The sequence below is a fragment of the Mastomys coucha genome, unplaced genomic scaffold (genome assembly GCF_008632895.1).
Source record: "Mastomys coucha isolate ucsf_1 unplaced genomic scaffold, UCSF_Mcou_1 pScaffold13, whole genome shotgun sequence".
Lineage (NCBI taxonomy): Eukaryota > Metazoa > Chordata > Mammalia > Rodentia > Muridae > Mastomys > Mastomys coucha.
Genome location: NW_022196895.1, coordinates 61,591,512 through 61,610,317, shown reverse-complemented (window position 1 = coordinate 61,610,317; position 18,806 = coordinate 61,591,512). Strand labels below are relative to the sequence as shown.

At 45.3% G+C, this 18,806-nt stretch overlaps 1 protein-coding gene across 2 annotated transcripts in view; it reads right to left on the bottom strand.

Annotated features, from left to right (window-relative positions):
- LOC116087275 (O-acyltransferase like protein) overlaps positions 1 to 17,370 on the bottom strand; it is a 55,468-nt gene extending 38,098 nt beyond the window's left edge. The window contains exons 1-3 of one of the 2 annotated variants that reach the window (XM_031365911.1): positions 17,223 to 17,370; positions 5,402 to 5,541; positions 1,810 to 1,888 (exon numbers count right to left, since the gene is read on the bottom strand). In XM_031365911.1, coding sequence (XP_031221771.1) covers positions 1,810 to 1,888; positions 5,402 to 5,541; positions 17,223 to 17,370 — 367 coding nt within the window. Of the gene's footprint in view, positions 1 to 1,809; positions 1,889 to 5,401; positions 5,542 to 15,630; positions 15,803 to 17,222 lie in introns of those variants that run through there. The other variant, XM_031365912.1, reaches the window with a different exon arrangement.
- Positions 17,371 to 18,806: the final 1,436 nt, after the last annotated feature.

Below are 18,806 nucleotides of genomic sequence, written 5' to 3'. Positions count from 1 at the left end.
CCCCCCTCTCTGCAATGCTTTGATCATCCTAAAGTGGTTTATCCTGCTATCCTGCTCCAATGACCTGTGCCAACAGCAGCCACCTGGCCTTACTGAGCTGCTTGCCCCACATCTGGAGGAGATATATTAGCAACTCCATCAAAAAGCTTCAAGAAATAGCTGGCAAATCCTCTCCAGATGGGGAAATGTTCCCCTGGGCAAAGGTGCTCTGATCTCAACCCCTGCCTCTGTGTTAGAGCTGGAGAAAGGCTATGTCAATACTAATTCCCCCCAGCAGTGCCCCAAATCAGCTCCACTCAACCTAGCCTGGGCCTGCTCTTCTGGTTTCCCAGAAAACACCTTTGAGTCTCTCTAAGAATGTATCTCCAAGCATCTTTCTATCACCAGCAATGACAGCCAAGATTTTACTCCATTTGGTCAGCTCTGGCTAGTCGGCTTAGTGTTAGCCAGAGAAATCATAGTAACTGATCAATCTCTTAAGCTTGTTAAACTTGGCATCTTGGTTACTGACTTGAAATGCTAATTGCTCTGTAGATGCACACCTTGTTTTTGTGTTTTTGATATCTGTCACCTATAAAAAAAAAAAACAAAAAACAAAATTGACTTCAACCAGGGTTTCACAGGTGCTGAGAAAGTGCTAGGCTGATGAGGTAGGTCACCAGCCTTTTGTTGTTGTTGTTGTTGTTGATCCAAAACTGTTTTACTATGCAGCCTAGGTTATCCTCCAGCTTGCTCTATAGCCCAGGCTGATCTCCTCCCCTATCTTCTGGTATGTCCCGGTTGCAGGCATGTGACAACATACCTGGTGTTTGTTTGTTTTTGGGTTTTGGGTTTTTGTTTTGGTTTTGGCTTTTGGTTTTTGGTTTTGGTTTGGTTTGGTTTGTGTTTGTTTGTCTTTAAACAGCACATGAAACACTAGGCTAGACAGATAATGTACCCAAAGCTGTGAGAGTCATTATAAACTTAGAGGACAATTTAAAGTTATCAAGAATAGCTTTGAAAGAGAACACTCAGTCACGGGCTGTTAGTTCTTTTTCAGATGACCAGAATTAATATTAATCACTAGTATAAAAAAAAAAAAACAAATCCTAGGCTTTAAAGCTCTTGCTTAGAAAACTTTAAAATACTCATAGAAGATCAAACCAGTTTCCAAGAGCTAAAATGTATTCCTCTGCACGCCGAAGGTTAGGCGCGACTCTAAGGCAGTAGAAAATGGGAGCCCTGAACTTCAAAGCCTGGAAGCCCATTGCCTCAGAGACAGGAGACTGAAACTTGGGAGATTAAACGATTTGCTCGGGATCACCCAGCTAGGAAGTGACAACCAAGACCAAATGCTGGGCTCTCGGCGCTAATCCACTATAACTGATTGGCCTCACACAATCCACGTTCCAAACGGCCTTCCTGACCCAAAAGTTGGCAGACACATGGGCAGTGCAGAAACCTCACCGTATGGAAAATGGACACCGCCCCACCCCGTCTCCAGGCCTAATGAGGCAGCTGTGGGGAGACCATCCAACTTTACATCTTTATTACCTCGAGATCCAGCAGTAACCTCCTGGTTATTGTCTTTCTTCCCCTCCCTTCCTGTCTTCCCCACTAAGGTCCCAACACTTCTGTTTCCAACTTCCCTCCCCTCCATTATTCTCAGTTAAGCTGATGAACCAAGATGACGAGTTGGTGTGGTCCTTAGGGTCCTGGAGGTCCCGAGGGTCCTGAAGGCGCAGCTTTGTTGACTCTAAGCAGTTGGAGTTTTCAAACTTCATGCTGACACAGTTTGACTACCTTTTTTTTTTTTTTTTTTTTACTTACCCAACTGAGACATCATGGTCACGTCCTCTTCAGCACAAGAATCAGGGACACACACTCCCACACTATAGTCTGCTCCATCCTGGGAAACAATGCCACAGCACCCTTGAGTAATAGCATTTTCAGTATACATGCATGCTCACTCGTGTATTTAATCATGTGTGTATATTTATTTGTGTGTATGTATAAATGTGTGTATATCTGTGTATTTATTCTTGTGTGTGTGTATTCATTCATGTGTTTATTTGTGTGCATGTGTGAATGGTGTGTGTGCCTGTGTGTGTATTTATTCATGTGTGTGTACTTACTCTTGTTTGTGTGTTTATTTGTGTGTATATGTGGTGTGTGTTTGTGTCTGCATATTTGTGTCTGTGTATGTGTTTTACTCTTGTGTGTGTGTATTTATCATGTGTGTGTATTTATTTGTGAGTGTGTGCTTATTCATGTATGTGTGTGTAAGTATGGAGACCAGATATCCACACAGATCATGCTTCCCCTGTCACTCTTCACTCTAGTTATTTTGAGCTCATGGACCCTAGAGCTCATTGATTTCGGCTAGAGCAGCTGGCCAGTGACCTCACGGGACCTGCCTGTCTCTGACACAGCTATCACACACACGTGTACGAACCACCCAGGAGCTGGGGTTATAGACCTCACCCAGCCTTTACATGGGTGCTGAGGGCTCAACCCAGGGGTCTTCACACTTCCAAAGCAGTCACTGTGCCCACTGAGCCATCTCCCCAGCTCCTTGTTTTGCTTTCAGAGGCAGGGTCTCCTGTAATTCAAGAAAGTCTCCATTTCCTAATCCTCCGCCTCCGTCTCCCCAGTGCGAGGATTACAGTCATGAGCCACCACAGGCATCATTATTTCTAAGGAAGACTGTTACTACCCTAGACTATAGCAGGCAACTGGGGAGAGAGACAGAAGGAGAAGTGCTGAAAGACAAAAAGGTTTCTGCACTTCTCCAGACACAGTCTTGCCTGTACAGAACCTGCCAGGGGAACGCAGAGTAACAGATTCACCTATGTTAGCTTGCACCTGCATCCAGATTCAACATCACAATTTAAGAAATTCTGGATAATTCACCATAGTGCACTCCTTCCTCCTCCCTGTGAAAGGCCATAAAAACTGGCTCCCCTAAAATCATTCAGAGAGGGCTGGAGAGATGGCCCAGCAGTTAAGAGCACCGACTGCTCTTTGAAGGTCCTGAATTCAAATCCCAGCAACCGCATGGTAGCTCACAACCACGTGTAATGAGATCTGACACCCTCTTCTGGTGTGTCTGAAGGCAGCTAGAGTGTACTCACATATAATAAATAAATCTTTGGGCTGGAGTGAGCAGAGCCTGAGTGAGTGGGGCCAGAGGAAGAAGAGATCCTGAGTTCAATTCCCAGCAACCACATGATGGCTCACAACCATCTGTACAACTACAATGTACTCATAGACATAAAATAAATAAATAAATCTTTAAAAAAAAAACAAAATCTTTTAGAGAGTTATCAACATTGCAATTTTTGAGTCAGGGGACATATATATAAAATAAAAGATTTTATGAAAGAAAGTCAAGTCAATAACTAGAATGCCCTTCTTAAATAAAGAGAAGCCAAATCATAAATACAAATGTCTGAGCTGGTTCTTCCTGTTACACGATGAACATGATTGTGGAGGACTGAACTTTTGCTCTGATATCAAAACCATTCATCTGAAAGTGGCCCTTACACAGTCATCCTGACCACCACCAGGACAAATGATGCTTAGGGACACATCCCTGCCTGCGTGGCTCACCACTGAGAGGGTGTTTGAGCACTGGGAACAGAGAGATCCTGTTTCCTGCCACTTCAGACCATGGTTTCTAACTAGACAGCCACGTGATTTTATTCCAGCCATGTGTGACACACGTAAAGCCTATTTTGGATTTAATGAGAGGCTGCATGATCGTGGCTAGGCTTCTATCTGAACCATAAAGGATTAAATCAAGTCACCTGCAATTGGTGGGCTATTAATTTTTTTTTTTAATTAAGGACACCAAGTTGGGTGAGAGTGGGAATGGGAGGCAGATCTGGGAATAGTTAGGGAGGTAGTGGGGGTGATGAAGATCAATGTATAGAGTATGAGTATATGCATGTATGAAATTCTCAAAAAGCAATAAAAATAGTAAGTATCCATAAATTAATGTTCTTCTTCTTGAATAGCCTCAAATTCACATATAGAGCTCCCATACTGTGGCCAGAGTTAGGAATAACCAGATCTCAGATTCCAGGTGCTGCTCCAGACTGTTGGTATTCTGTCTAAACTCCACCCCCACAGCCAGGCATGCTCCTCCCCACAGTTACCTGGCCCTATAAAAGGGGCTGCTTGCCCCCTATTTTCTCCCTTACTCCTGCTTCTCTCCTTTGTTTCCCCCCCTCCCCCCCTCCTCGTCTCTCCATGTGGTCATGGCTGGCCCTACTTCTCTCCTCTCTCCTCTCTGCCTTTCTCTGCCTCTGCTACCCTCTTAACTCCCCTCCTCATGCCCTAAATAAACTGTATTCTATACTAGAATAGTGTGTGTCTGGTCCCTCAGGGAGAGGGATGCCTCAGTACAGGCCGGTCAAGGCACCCTCTTCTCCTACACCTTGCCAGAGCGCATTCTTATAGCTCTCTCTCTTTTTATGATCACAACACAGACATTGATGCACTCAGAGGCTAATGCCCAGCACCTGGGTTCTGAATGTCTTGGTTTGATCCACGCTCCTCCAAGCGATGACTAAGTTTTTGGTAGAAGGGATTCAAAAGTTGGAACTTGTTGGTGGGGGATGGTGAGACCCCTGAAAGCCCAAATACAGCAGAGTCCTCCCCGGACCCCAACAGGGTGGACTGAGATGGGCAGTGAGCCCCCAAGAACTTGTATAGAAGATTGTCGTCGCTGCCTGCTGTTCACCTTGGATCCCCCATTTCAAGGTCTGCCAGGAGTCTCTCCATACAGTGTGGAGATTATCTGAACAGCTTACATGGTCTGTGGAAAGTGCCTCTTAGGACGTCATTCATTCCAAAGAGGCTGAGCAAGCTTCCACCAACTATTTAAAATCAAGTTTTAGCTGGGCGTGGTGATGTGCGCCTAAAACCCCGACAACCGGAAGGGAGAGTCTAGAGCTCTCCCTTCACAACTCGTGGGGCCTCGACCCCTTTGAGATGACTGAACAACCCTTTCACAGGGGTCAGATATTAGACATTCTGCATATCAGATATTTACATTACAAAACATAAGAGAAGAATGATGAAGCAACGAACATAATTTTATGCTTTGAAGTCCCTGAATCATGAGGAGCTGGATTGAAGGGTCTCAGCACTAGGAAGGCTGAGAACCACTGGCCTAGAGGATCAAAAGCTCACAGTTCAAAGTTAGGGCTTCATTGCAAGCTCCAAACCATCATTTCCTATATAGCAAGATCTTGTCTCAGAAAGAAGCGGAAGAATAAACTAAAATCTAGTTGTCGCTTCCTGTGAGACCTCTTTTTGTGGTTTCAGTTAGGGAATGCAAGTGATGGAGTACTTTGACGTGTATCTTACGGTCTCGTCCTCTGAGCGCAAACACACGAACGTCCCCTCCACTCACCTGCAGAATATGAAGCTTGCAGTACTGCCCCCGGAAACTCCCCTTGGGGCTCCGGGTGGTAAGGCACTCGCTGTAGGATCCCAGCCTGTCCACGTTGCCATTAAGAATATTGCTTCCAAGCTTTCCCACTGAGTCATACACTGAATCCCAAAGTAGAAATTTGAAGAATTAGTTTCTCTAGGCTATGCAAATGAATTACTAGGACGTGAGCTTGAATTCCCCAAAGCGCATGTACAAAGCTTAGCTTAGCTTAGGGGGAGGGGCCTTGTGCCTGTAACTATGTGTGCGGGTTTCTGTAGAAGCCAGAGGAAGGCTTCAGATCCCCTGAAGCTGGAGTTACAGGCAGTTGTGAGCTGCCTGGCATGGATGCTGGGGCCAGAATTCTGGTTCTTTGAAAGAGCTGCAAGCGTTCTTAACCACTGAGCCACCTCTAGCCTCTCCTTACTGTTCTTGATGTTCTTCATTTCAGCTCTGTCCGGACACACCGGCGTAGATTTCTTTTACGTATCCGGTTGGGTGTTTCCTGAACCTCTTCTCTCTTTCATCCTGAGGAAAGCATGACTATTATCTGCTCAAACATTCTTTTCTTTCCTTTGCTACATATAGTTCTGTTTCTGGGTCCTGTTATCATCCCGGTGTAGCATTTTAATCCCCGGGTCTCTGTGTCCTTCCTTTCCTACATTTTCTACATTTCCTGCTCTATTGTGAGAGGACTAGGATTTGAGCCTGCCAAATTTCATTCATCTTCATCCATCTTGACATTTACTCTACGTGTTGTGTTTTGATATCAACTGCAGTATTTTCACTTTCTTTAATATCTTTTTTATATAGATTTATTTATTTTATATATACGAGTACACTGTTGCTGTCTTCAGACACATCAGAAGAGGGCATTGGATCCCATTAAGGATCCACATGGGTTCCCATGTGGTTGTTCGGAATTGAACTCGGGACCTCTGGAAAGAGCAGTCAGTGCTCTTAACTGCTGAGCCATCTCTCCAGCCCTATCTTCAATATCTTAACAGCTCTTGGCTTTTCACATACATGAATGCGTGCTCTGTATTACAATATTCTGTCCTCGCTTTGATCATGCTTATTTGCTTACTTTGGATTCCTCTACAGCCCACTGGCTCCCGTGATTCAGTGCATGTAGCACACGGATTTAACTGAGCTTGTCATTCTCAGTGCCGTAGCCTGCACACACTCCTTCCCTTTGTCTACTGAATACGGTGTCCCATGATTCAGTGCATGGAGCACACAGATTTACTGAGCGTGTCATTCTCAGTGCCGTAGCCTGCACACACTCCTTCCCTTTGTCTATTGAATACGGTGAGAGATGTGTGAAGCCGGGGGCCCAAGTGGGCTTGTTCCCTCAGGATTTTAAAGACTGTGAAGATAAAAGGGTCTAACTGTCCTTGAAGGAATCGAAGTACAGCAAAGAAACATGGGTGGAGCTGGAGAGATGGCTCCTTAGTAAAGAGCACTGGCTGCTCGCTCTTCCTGAGAACCCAGGTTCGATTCCCTGCACCCACATGGCAGCTTGCAACTGTCTGTAACTCCAGCTCTAGAGCATTTGGAATCCTCTTCTGGTCTCCTCTTGCAATGCATGTATGTGGTGCACAGACATGCAGGCAAAACACCCATAAGGATAAAGTAATATTTAAATTAGATATATGTATATGTATATACATATATTTATATATCTTCCAACATGTGATCCTATCTCTAAAATATTAAAAGAGACACTTGTGCTCCCCTTCAGCTGTCACACTATTGAGACAATGAACCCCAAGAAATTAGACCTTTCCCAGGAATCTCATTCTGAGAGAGGGAATAGGCTGGGGCTGGAAGGGGAGCCTGCTCCTGGAAAGAGATTAAACCTTGCAGGAAAGACTACAGCAGAGACAATGGGGATGAGTAGGGCCATTCTAACCAAGATCTTAGCCATGTGCACCTTTTTACCTTCTACTTAAACCTAAACTTCATATCAGGATCCTGAAAATGGACTTGTTGGGGGAGGGGAGAGCAGGCCACTGGACCTGTTTGTTCCTCTTCCCAATGTGGCCCTATTGAACACGTCTCCTTTCTTAGCTTTGCACTATTATGTAGCTATCTCTTGAGATCAATCTATGCCCCTTTCTGAGTTACTCCACATGGAGAGTAAAGCAGTGTTTTTTCAGGCAGTGCCTTTCCCTGAGCGACTCCATTTTGCAAGCAGCCTTTGACTTCATTTTGAGGATGAAGGATGATTGTCCTCCTGGGTGGACAAGTGAATGTATGTATATGCATGAGCACATAGACCACACACACATGCACACACTGAATACACACACAGATACACAGATACACACACGCATACACACATATTCAAATACACACACATGCATACATATACATATATACACACATACACACACACACACACAGAGAGAGAGAGAGAGAGAGAGAGAGAGAGAGAGAGAGAGAGAGAGAGAGAGAGATCTCCAGGCACAGCCTACAGTATCTTTCTTCCCTTTAAACAAAACAAGGTTTTAATAGATTCCCAGGCTGACCTCCAACTGGCTATGTAGCTGAGAATGACCTAAATTCTAATTCTCCTGCCTCTACCTCTCAAGTGCTGGGATCACAGGTGCACACACATACACATACCCAATTTATTCAGTGCTGGTGATGAAACCCAGGCCTTCTTGCCATCTAGGCAAGCATTCTTCCCTCTGAGATACAGGCTCAATGCCCCCCTCCCTTTTCCTTTTACTAGCTCCAGATGATGATGACAGTGGTAGTGGTGGTGGTGGTGGTGGTGGTGAAGATGATGATGATGATTTATTTGTGGGAAGGGGTGGAGCATGGAGAGGTCAACTGTGGTCAAGGGTGAGGCTTGAGCAAGTCTATTTGCCAGGTGATACTTATTCTCAGCCTAGTTTGACTTCTCTGGCCACTCCAGTCTCTACTGGATTCCTGAGCAGGCCTTCAAAGGGCCCTGCATGCCCTGACTTGCCTTCTGGTCTCACCCCAAGCTTTAGCCAGAGCATTCCCTCTGCTCCATTCTAAAGATGCACCAGGCTAAAACTTGTTGGCCTCCCAGGCTGGGCTGTCCCTCCTCCCAGTCTACTGGTAAGAGCTGAGTCATACTACGAGTCTGGGCTGGAGGACCATCTCTCCCATGAAACAATGCAGACTCGTTCTCGGGGTGTCACACTGAATGATATGTCACTATGTCCTGTCTGTCTGCCATGAAAGTAAGGTTGTGCCCTGCCTTCGTCGGTGCACATCCTAGGAAAGGAACTTTGTGGGTGTTGACTGAGTTGAATTAAACTTTGATAGGGTTAGTTCAAATGCCCACATCTAGCTCTGAAAAATTATTTTGAGGGTTTTTTTTTCCCTGCGTCACAAAATACTACATGCGTTTGCTACTAATAGACGAGAGTGATTTTCAAATTGTGTTCCCCATCACAGGATTTTCCAAGCTCTGCACCCTGAAGTGTAAGGGTGTCAGGGGAAGGGCCAGGAACTGTTGAGTTCTGTGCCCTTGGGCGGAGCCTTCAAGGCCACATCCAGGAGCCTCGGATTCTCCAGAGCAGCTTCCTCCCTCCTTTCCTCTTCTGATCTCCTCGGTGCTTCTCCAGCTAAGCTGATCTGGTTTTCACATTGCATTGATTTCCCTTCTGAGCCCGGGGATCCAACTGCCCTTTTCTCACCACCGCCCTAATGAGTTTCCATCAAGTACCCAAGGATACTAGGGCATAGGTACAGTCCAGATAGCAATGCTGCATCCTAGGGAGGCACGGATGGGATTCGGACTAAGCACCCAGTACTGCGAGCCTCCGAACTTGCTCTGAGTTTTCACGTCCAAAATGATGAAACCACATGTTTCTGTACGCTGTGCTAATGAGCAGGTGTTTCCTTCTCCTGTGATAGCGATGACACATGTGTATTAAAATGCAGTTTCTGAGCTTGTTTTCTCACAGCTCCGGGATCAAGCCCACCCAGTGCCTGGTACAAGTTAGGGAAGCATTCTGCTGTCAAGCTATTTTTAAACAAGATTTTGCTAAGTTGCCTAAGAAACTCAAGATCCTCTTGCCTCAGTCCTGAATCAATGTCTGAAAGTCACACAACTTAGAACTTTCTACGGTGTCTTCGTCAGGGTTTCTATTCCTGCACAAAACATCACAACCAAGAAGCAAGTTGGGGAGGAAAGGGTTTATTCAGCTTACATTCCCATATTACTGTTCATCACTAAAGGAAGTCAGGACTGGAACTCAAGCAGGTCAGGAAGCAGGAGCTGATGCAGAGGCCATGGAGGGATGTTCCATACTGGCTTGCTTCCCCTGGCTTGCTCAGCTTGCTCTCTCATAGAACCCAAGACTACCAGCCCAGGGATGGCACCACCCACAATGGGCCCTCACCCCTTGATCATGTAAGGAAAAATTAAAGCTTTAAACCTGTGCTGACTAGGAAGAAAAGTTATGGGCCTAAGAATCCATCACAAACTGGCCACATAGGCCTGGGAAAGAGCAAACAAGTTGTTAGATATCATAAGAGCTGGCAGGTCAAGAAGACATAAAACTATAAACATAGAGGAAAACATGTCTAGGCAAACGAGGACATGTCCAAGGCCCAGGCCTGCAAAGACATGCCTGGCAAACACTAAGTAATGGACCATCTGGTCCTCTCAGATATGGTTTAAGGTCAGATGCTCTGTTGACTCAGATTAACACCAACCTTAGGAATTTTCCACTCTGTTCTGCACGTAATAGTTAATATTTGAACTAGCCAATCATGTATGACCACACTGATCCCTTTGTTTCCTCAGATCTTTTTCCTATAAAAACCCCTAACTTTCAAGCCTCGTGGTCGGCTCCATTATCTCCTGCATGAGATAACTGTGGTGCCAAACCAGGGCATCCTGAAAATTAAAAATACCTCTTGTAATTACATCAAGATGTGGTCTCTCGTGATTCCTTGGGTGTATGTCCTCCCGAGATTTGAGTGGGGGTCTCCCCCAGGGGTCTTTCAATCACTAATTGAGAAAATGCCTTACAGCTGGATCTCATGGAGGCATTTCCTCACCTGAAGCTCCTTTCTCTGTGCTAACTTCAGCTTGTGTCAAGTTGACACAAAAACAGCCTGTGCATATGGGCTCCACTTTATTACCCTCTCTCTAATAGGAGATTTTTTTCTTGGTTTCTGTAGAGCAAAAAACCTTCCAAACAAGCTGCTGGATAAAACAGCTGGGAAAATGGACACTCTTCAGACACTGAACAATCAGATATATTGGATGGGCCATATTTTGGCTGGTAAAGCCCTTGTCTAGCACATGGAAGGTCCTAGTTTCAATCCCAAGCACCACACACATACACACACACACTACAACAAAAACACCCATGGTTATGGTAGACTACAACAGGCTTCCTCCCAAAAGATACTTACATCCTAGCTCAGGTTGGTGCCGCCCTGTGAAAGGTCCACTCTGAACTGCCTCCTTTTACCAGGGCCCCGTGTCTAGGAAAGAGTGGCGCCACACAGACAAGAAAAAACAATGACTACAGGAAATAAATGATGGAGCCAAAGAGACCATGCCATCAAAATGGGAAACTGGGTGTCCTGTCAGAGCGTGAGCTAAGAGATTTGAGGCAGGGACCAGGGATGTGCAGGGTTAAGAAATTTCTTATAGGAAAAGTGCTGGTTGGGATGTGTGAGGATGCTATGATCAATCAGATGTCAGACATAAAAGATGTCAGACACTGCAGACTGCTTGGGAACACCTAGCTATCAACTGCCCAGCCCCCACTTTGTCTAGAGAAGTGAAATGGAGGTCCTGGGTATGGCCTCAGCTGTGGACAGCATCAGAAAGTTGTGGGCTTTGTGAAATGATTGAAAGCATACAGCTATAGCTCAGGGCCTGTGTCCCTCACCAGAGATATACGGGCTTCTGTTTTTCCACTCTGGGGGATAAACCAGCAGGATTTAATTCTGCAGAGTGTGTCTGAGAGGTCAAAGCAGGCTGCATTAGCTTCTGTCTTCATGTGTTCTATAGCTGTCTTGACAATCTTCACACCCAGAGGAGCTTGAAGCTTAGAAGTCCATTCTTTAATCCTGGAGACCAGAAGTCTGAAGCAGGAGCAGGGTCAGTTGTTACCAGAGGCTCTGGGGAGTCTGTTTTCCAGGCCTCTGCTAGCTGGTTGCCAGTGCCTCTACCATTCATTATGTAGTGTTCTTCCCTGTGTGTGACTGTATCCAGATTTCCTCTTTTAAGGACAATGACCATTGTATCGGGATCCACTCTAACCTAGCATTACTGCCTAACTGTCGCATTGCTTAGCTGTTTATAACAACACAGATAATAAGTTATGCATATTGTCACACGCATAAGAACTAAAGGTCAAGGTGTAAGCAAGGATATTTTTTTGTGTATGTATGCATGTTCACGTACACATGTGTGTGTGGATGAATCTACACAGGGGCAGGGGACATGCAACCTCGGGCATCATTTCTCAGGCACTGTCCATCTTGTTTAAGACAAGGTCTCTCATTAATCTGGAACTGAGCAAACAGACTGACCTTGCTGGATAGTGAGCCGCAGCCAGGGATCTCTCTCTCTCTCTTGGCCTTCCCAGCCCTGGAGTTATAAGCACAGTCTATTAAACAAGGTGCTTGCAAGGAAACAGCTTTACTATAGTCCCTGGACTATAAATATATTTTTGTGAAGACACAATTCAACCTACATCTTCCAAGCGGGCATATTATAATGCATACGGATACAAAGGACACTTAGCACATAATAGGTTTGCAAGGGCTGCCATAAAAATTGCCAGGTGGTACCCTCACCAACAAGTGCCACAGAGCACCCTCACCACCAGGAACACTTTTCCTCATGGCTCTGAGACTACCTCATCAAGAGTGGCAATGTGGGGGCTGGCGAGATGGCTCAATGGGTAAGAGCACTGACTGCTCTTCCAAAGGTCCTGAGTTCGGATCCCAGCAACCACATGGTGGCTCACAACCATCTGTTATGAGATCTGACGCCCTCTTCTGGGTGTCTGAAGACAGCTACAGTGAATTACGCTGGAGCGAGCGGGGCGGAGCGAGCGGAGCTGTCCTGAGTTCAATTCCCAGCAGCTCACGGCCATCTGTACAGCTACAGTGTACTCATACACATAAAATAAATAAATAAATCTTTAGAAAAAAAAAAAAAGAGTGGCAATGTGAGCAAAGCTGGGTCTTTCTGAGGCTGTTCTCATTGGCTCCAGTGGGCCCAGATATTTACCACAGAGCGATGCAGTCTTTCTTCCCAGCATGCCTGTGTCCTAACCTGGCCTTGCACTGGGGCTCTCTTTATTTTGGTCCAGCTTAATTGTCTCTTTAGAGACCCCCCTACACACACACTTCCAAATGCTTGGGGTAGGAGTTCGATATATGAATTTGGAGAAACACAATTCACTCTATAACACCCACAGATTTACAAATGGAAATGAAATCTATAACACTCCTTAATACAAATTCAGAAGGTAGTCAACTGGTTCTCACATAGCCTCCTCATCGAATGAATGTCTTGTGTCTCTCATAGCCACACTGTGTGGTTTCTGTTCACCAACAGGTATAGTCCCAATAGGAATCTCAGCATTTGAATCTATTATAGCCACACTATCTGGCTTCGTGCAGGCACAATCCCAGTACAAATTTCAGTGGCTGCTTGGTTTGTCTTAATAAGTAAAACAAAGTTGAAACAAGATGTACATCAAAACTGCCATGCATCTGTTTGTGACTTGAGCAATCGATGTGCTGAATCCAGTTAATAGGTTGATCACTAGAGTATTTCTCATTCTTTTTTGTTCGTTTGTTTTTTGTTTTTTGTTTTTTGTTTTTCAAGACAGGGTTTCTCTGTATAGCCCTAGCTGTCCTGGAACTCACTCTGTAGACCAGGCTGGCCTCGAACTCAGAAATCTGCCTGCCTCTACCTCCCAAGTACTGGGATTAAAGGCGTGTATTTCTCATTCTTGTTTGTTTTGATGTTGAAAATGTGTTGGCTATAGGCAGCACATTAAGTTTAATTTGTACTCTTAACAATGGCTCCATCAATTCCTTCAGTCCAGACAACGAAACAAGAAACAAGTCCTGACCTTGTGACAGCTACTAAATTCCTTTCTAGCATGCTGACTCTGCCTCCCGGTGTGATGTGAGGCAGAAGGCAGGTGTGGTAGCACAGCAGAGATTGCCACCATACTAACATAGTCCAAGCAAAACAGCTTTCCAAGCATAGGTAAGAGTAGGCTGGGCATACAGCCCAATGGTGGAGCCCTTGCCTAGCCTTGTGAGGCTACTCAAAGAGAAAAAGAATAATTTATCCCTTCCTCAAAGTCTCTCTAAATCAACACTTTTCATTTTCAAAAACAGCCAAGCATCTGCACATAAATTTTAAAGAGCCTTCTTGCTGGCACTATCCCCTCAGGCCCTGGCATGTCATCCAGTGGCCCATCCCCACATCTGGGCATTGGATTGGAGAAGGTGTTTTAAAATGTAATTATGCAATACAAGACACAATGAATAACGGAAACACCTGTGACCCCATCGCTCTGCTTGAAACAATAACCATACCAGTTTGTATCCCACCCTCTCCACCGCTGCCTAGCAGCCGGGGAGGACTACATGTGGGCACTTTCATTTGCATACCTTTCTTAGATTTTTGGTGTTGAGCCTTCTCTCCAGCCTCGCACACCTTTCTTAACACTTGAACTGCATACACTTAGCAGCAGACAGCTTTAATTTGCTTAATTGGTCTAAATTTAGATACTTTCGTGGTCTATCCCCTTGTGATGCCACTTCTCTGGCTGGATCCATATTGGTAGATGTGCCATCCTTTTCTGGGGCAGCACTTTGTTGTGGTTTTTTTTTTTTTGTTTCTTCCTTTCCTTTTTTTTTAAAAAAAGATCTATTTATTTTATTGTATGAGTGCTCTATCTGCATGCACACCTACAGACCCAGAAGAGAGCATCGGATTCCATTACAGATGGTTGTGAGCCACCATGTGGTTCCTGGGAATTGAACTCAGGACCTCTGGCAGAGCAGGCAGTGAGATGAGCCATCTCTCCAGCCCTCTTTCTTGTTTCTTTTGTGGTTTCTTATTTTAGGCAATGATCAAAGGTAAAGATTTGGTGATTCGAGAGCCTTCTTCCAGAATATTATCCTTCATGGTACAGGAAGATGCCATGGTACCAGAAGATGCCATACAAGCTTCCAGAGGAGGAAGGTAACCATCACTTCTACCCAGCTACGATGCCCAAGACCCGGAACATACAACCATCACGGCAGGATAGCCCTCAGGGGCAGTAGTGAGATGTATACCTTGGCAGTAACCAACAGCTCTCTAATGAAAGACCTGCTCAAAAGGAGGGAAATCATACCTAGCCAACCACTTAATGCTAGTGAAGTTGTGGATTTTGGAAGAAAACCTCAACTACCACTTTACTAAACCAACATTAAACATACTAAATATATGCTGCAGATAGGTATCATTCTCATCCTTCATCAAAGGAACATCTCTTTGCAATAGAAAGATATATATATACATACACACACACACACACACACATACACACACACGCAGAGTTGTAAAGCCTGGAAGCAACAGATTCAACTACAATATGATTCCCAAACCAAAGGCTCAGGGATCACTGTGGAAGTGGTGCAGGGAGATTGTAAAAGGTAGAGAGAGGATCAAGGAGTTTGTTATGAGATGGCATCTCCCGGTCATGTCAGAAGCTACGCCCATGAACTCTCACCAACAGGACTGCCTAAACATGAGATGAACAAGGATGATACCATCGACAGGCTAAAGTGGTTTTAACCCTACACAACAAACTACAAGCAAAAAGGAAGTAGTGAAGGCGGGAGAAATGGTCTCCCCCAGGGGGAAAGCACACGCACCAATAGCTAGCCAATGCCAAACGGTCAGCCCTGAGAACAGACGTACAAGTAACATCACGTAGACTGAGAAGCTTGTATTTGTGTATTTGGGAATATATATTGTGGACAGAGACGGGGAAGAGTTTTTGAGATCAGGTGACATAGGCTCAAACCCTCTTTCTCCAACTTATTTCGTAAAACCTTTACACCTCTATGACTCTATTTCCTCCATCTCTCCCTGCCCATAGAGGGGATTCAAGAACCCGAAAGGGAGGATTCCTATTCAAGGTTCTAAAGGTGCCCACTACTTATGTCCAAGTACTCACCTTTCACTCTTCTTATTGTCCCTGCCCCAGGTCCATCCAGAAAATCCTAACGAACACCAAGGTCAATAGCCCACTCCCAGCTCAAAAAGTCTCAGACAAAGGTCAAAGCCACTGTGCCAAGTCACAGCAACGACAGAGAGACATTTATCCACTGCAGTAAACTGACAGTCATCCATCCATTCACAGAGGTTTTTCAGTTCCTTTTTTGAACCATTTATTTGAGAGAATTTTGTGTATGTGTGTGGGGGTGGGGATGTTCATGTGTATGCGGGGGTGGGGGTCTGTGTGAGCATAAATATGAAGACCAAAGGTCTTTCACTGGCCTGGGACTCTCTGATCAGGATACACTGGCAGTTCAGCAAACCGCAAGGATCTACCTGTCTCTGCCTCTCTAACGTGGGGATTACAAAGGTGGACAACCACACCCAGCTTTCTTGTGTGGGTGCTGGGGATTGAACGTAGGTCTACCTGCCTGCAAGGGAAAGCACCTTATAACTGAATCGTCTCCTTAGCCTGAGCAATTTCTACTTTAATGAAAACAAAAACGAAGATTTTAAATTTCCAGGTGCCTGCTGACAGAATGTGGATAGCACATTGGTAGAGAAACAGGGTAGAGAAACAGGTGTTCATGTGTCTGTGACTGTTGGTGACTATATGAGGCTGTCTCTATTCCAGAAAGCTGTGCCTGCTGTCAGACCTTCTGGAGTCTCTTGGCTACTTGCCTGGCTCAGTTGCCACGTCCCCTATCATTATTACCAAGAATTGTTACGAAACACAATCAATTCCAAAATGGGACTTAAATAATCTATTGAATTATCTGAGTTTATATTTTGCCACCATTTCATCAAATCCTGGAATATCTGACCCAGTGTAGAACAGAATTTGCTTCACATGTTATAGTATTTTGAATTATCTGAGTGTTCTATTTTTATTCTCTATTATAATACAGGCGTTTTTAAATACAGAAGTGGCCATGCATTCTACATGGAAATGGCTCTGTTAGCCTATCTAGCTTTTAAAAGAGTTTTCACATTTTTCTCGTTCATGATTTTCATCAGCCACAACAATGGCTCCCATGCCAAGAGAGGTTCCCTGTTGAAAACTAATTTGGTTTCAGTCCGTGCTCAGGCAGAAAGGTATGCGTATAAATTTAAGAAACACACAAAAGTCAAATTGCAGCTACTCAAGTCCAGACACAGCACACACAAAGCAAAGACTTCTCTCACTGCTTGCCTGAGCCCTTGCATATCTCCAATGCATACGTTAGAGTTTATTATCAGCATAAGAATGGATGAGCCGGGTACCCGAAATAAGAAAGCAGATCAAATGTCTCAAAAAAAAAAAAAAAAAAAAAAAAGGAATAAACCCAGACGTGTCTTGCAAAGTAAAATTCTATTGATTTCACTACAATGGCACTCCCGGACTGGCTTTACAGCCTTCTGCAATGACGCCCCTCCCCCTTCCCGGCTTTGTCATCTGTTTCCTGCTAGGTGTCCTTGCGAATTCTCAAGGGTTAGTCTAGCATGTTTCTAGCAAATAACTGGAGACTGCTCTGGGCTCAGCTACCCAGTGGGACGGGGAAGCCTACTTACTTCTCAGAGCGTATTCTTTGGGCTTCAGTGAATTCAGATCAGAAAGGAATTCGTCAGTATCTTGCATGCACTTGAGAGAAATGTTTCCTGCAGGAGAAACAAAAGGGAACAGAGCGTGCAGGCAAGCTAGCAAAGTGAAGGCCATCATTTCTCAACCTGTCAGGACTGGCCTTCCCTTCATGGACAAAGAGCCTAATATTTATGAAGCCCTTGTCTATAATGTGTTGGAGGTAAATGTGACACCTCTCACCCCTTAACAAGCAAAGAGACAAACCGCATCTCCTCAGCCACCTGCAAAGCGGGACAGATAAACCATGGAAACCAGTTTATAGACACTTTGTTATTGTTGAGTGGGTCAGGGCTGTGGATGTGGCGCCACTGGCCACCTGGCTCCCTTTAGTTATGCAGATTAACACGTCCAGCTCGCAAGAATCAGACTCGGGTTCTCTCTGGATAGATGGTCGCAGTACATCCCCCTTGGGTTTAAAAACAAAAACACGTTGATGACGTGAAGCAGCAATACTTGGGTTTTGCCCAAGAACGACGATAAACCCAGCCTGTCAAATGACTGGAGGGATGGTAAAGAAAGCAGGGCCATCAGCAAAGGTCATACAGCTCTTCACAGATTTGCTGGACTCTGAGAGCAGGGTCGGCTTGGGAGTGACGCGCGTGCCCCCTGGGAAGGAGTTCTGGCTCCAGGCAGATGCACACCCACCCACACACGAAGGTTCAGAACACACATCCGGGAGAGGAAGTGATGCTGACTCTTCTCTGTGCTCTAAGAAAACAGAATGTGTGGGTCACAAGGTAAACAGTCTCACTCCAGAAAGGCTGTCTTTAAATAGTAACTGCTGCGTCTCCACATTTGCACACCTCGTTTTACACTGCGGAAATACATCCTGTGGGTAACAGTGACTCAGTTGCACATTCTGCTAATGCTTAGGAGCATCTTCTAGTACCCTAGGCTACGGGTCTTGTGTCAAAAGAATGCATACATGTATACACATATATACAGACACACACTCTCTAGTGTCCCTTTGATTCCTTTGGTTTCTCAGGACACCTTATCTGAAGAATTCTCAACAGCCTCCTCAGAAGCTGTATACTTCTTCTTTCCTCCTCCTCCTCCTCCTCCTCCTCCTCCTCCTCTTCTCTTCCTCCTCCTCTTCTCCTCCTCTTCTCCTCCTCCTCCTCTTCCTCCTCCCTCTCCTCCTCTTCTCCTCCTCCTCCTCCCTCTCCTCCTCTTCTTCTTCCTCCTCTTCCTCCTTCTCCTCCTTCTCTTCCTCTTCTTCCTCCTTCTCTTCTTCTTCCTTCTTCTCTTGCTCTTCCTCCTCCTCCTCTTCTCCTCCCTCTCCTCTTCTTCCCTCTCCTCCTCCTCTTCCTCCTCCTCCTCTTCCTCTTCTTCCTCCTTCTCTTCCTCTTCTTCATTCTTCTCTTGCTCTTCCTCCTCCTCCTCTTCCTCCTCCTTCAGTGTTGATGCCTAGACATGTATGCTTTAAATGCCAGCACTCAGGAGGCAGATGCAGGTGGATCTGTGGGTCCAAGACCAGCCTGGTATATATGGTATACAGTGAGGCCTTGTCT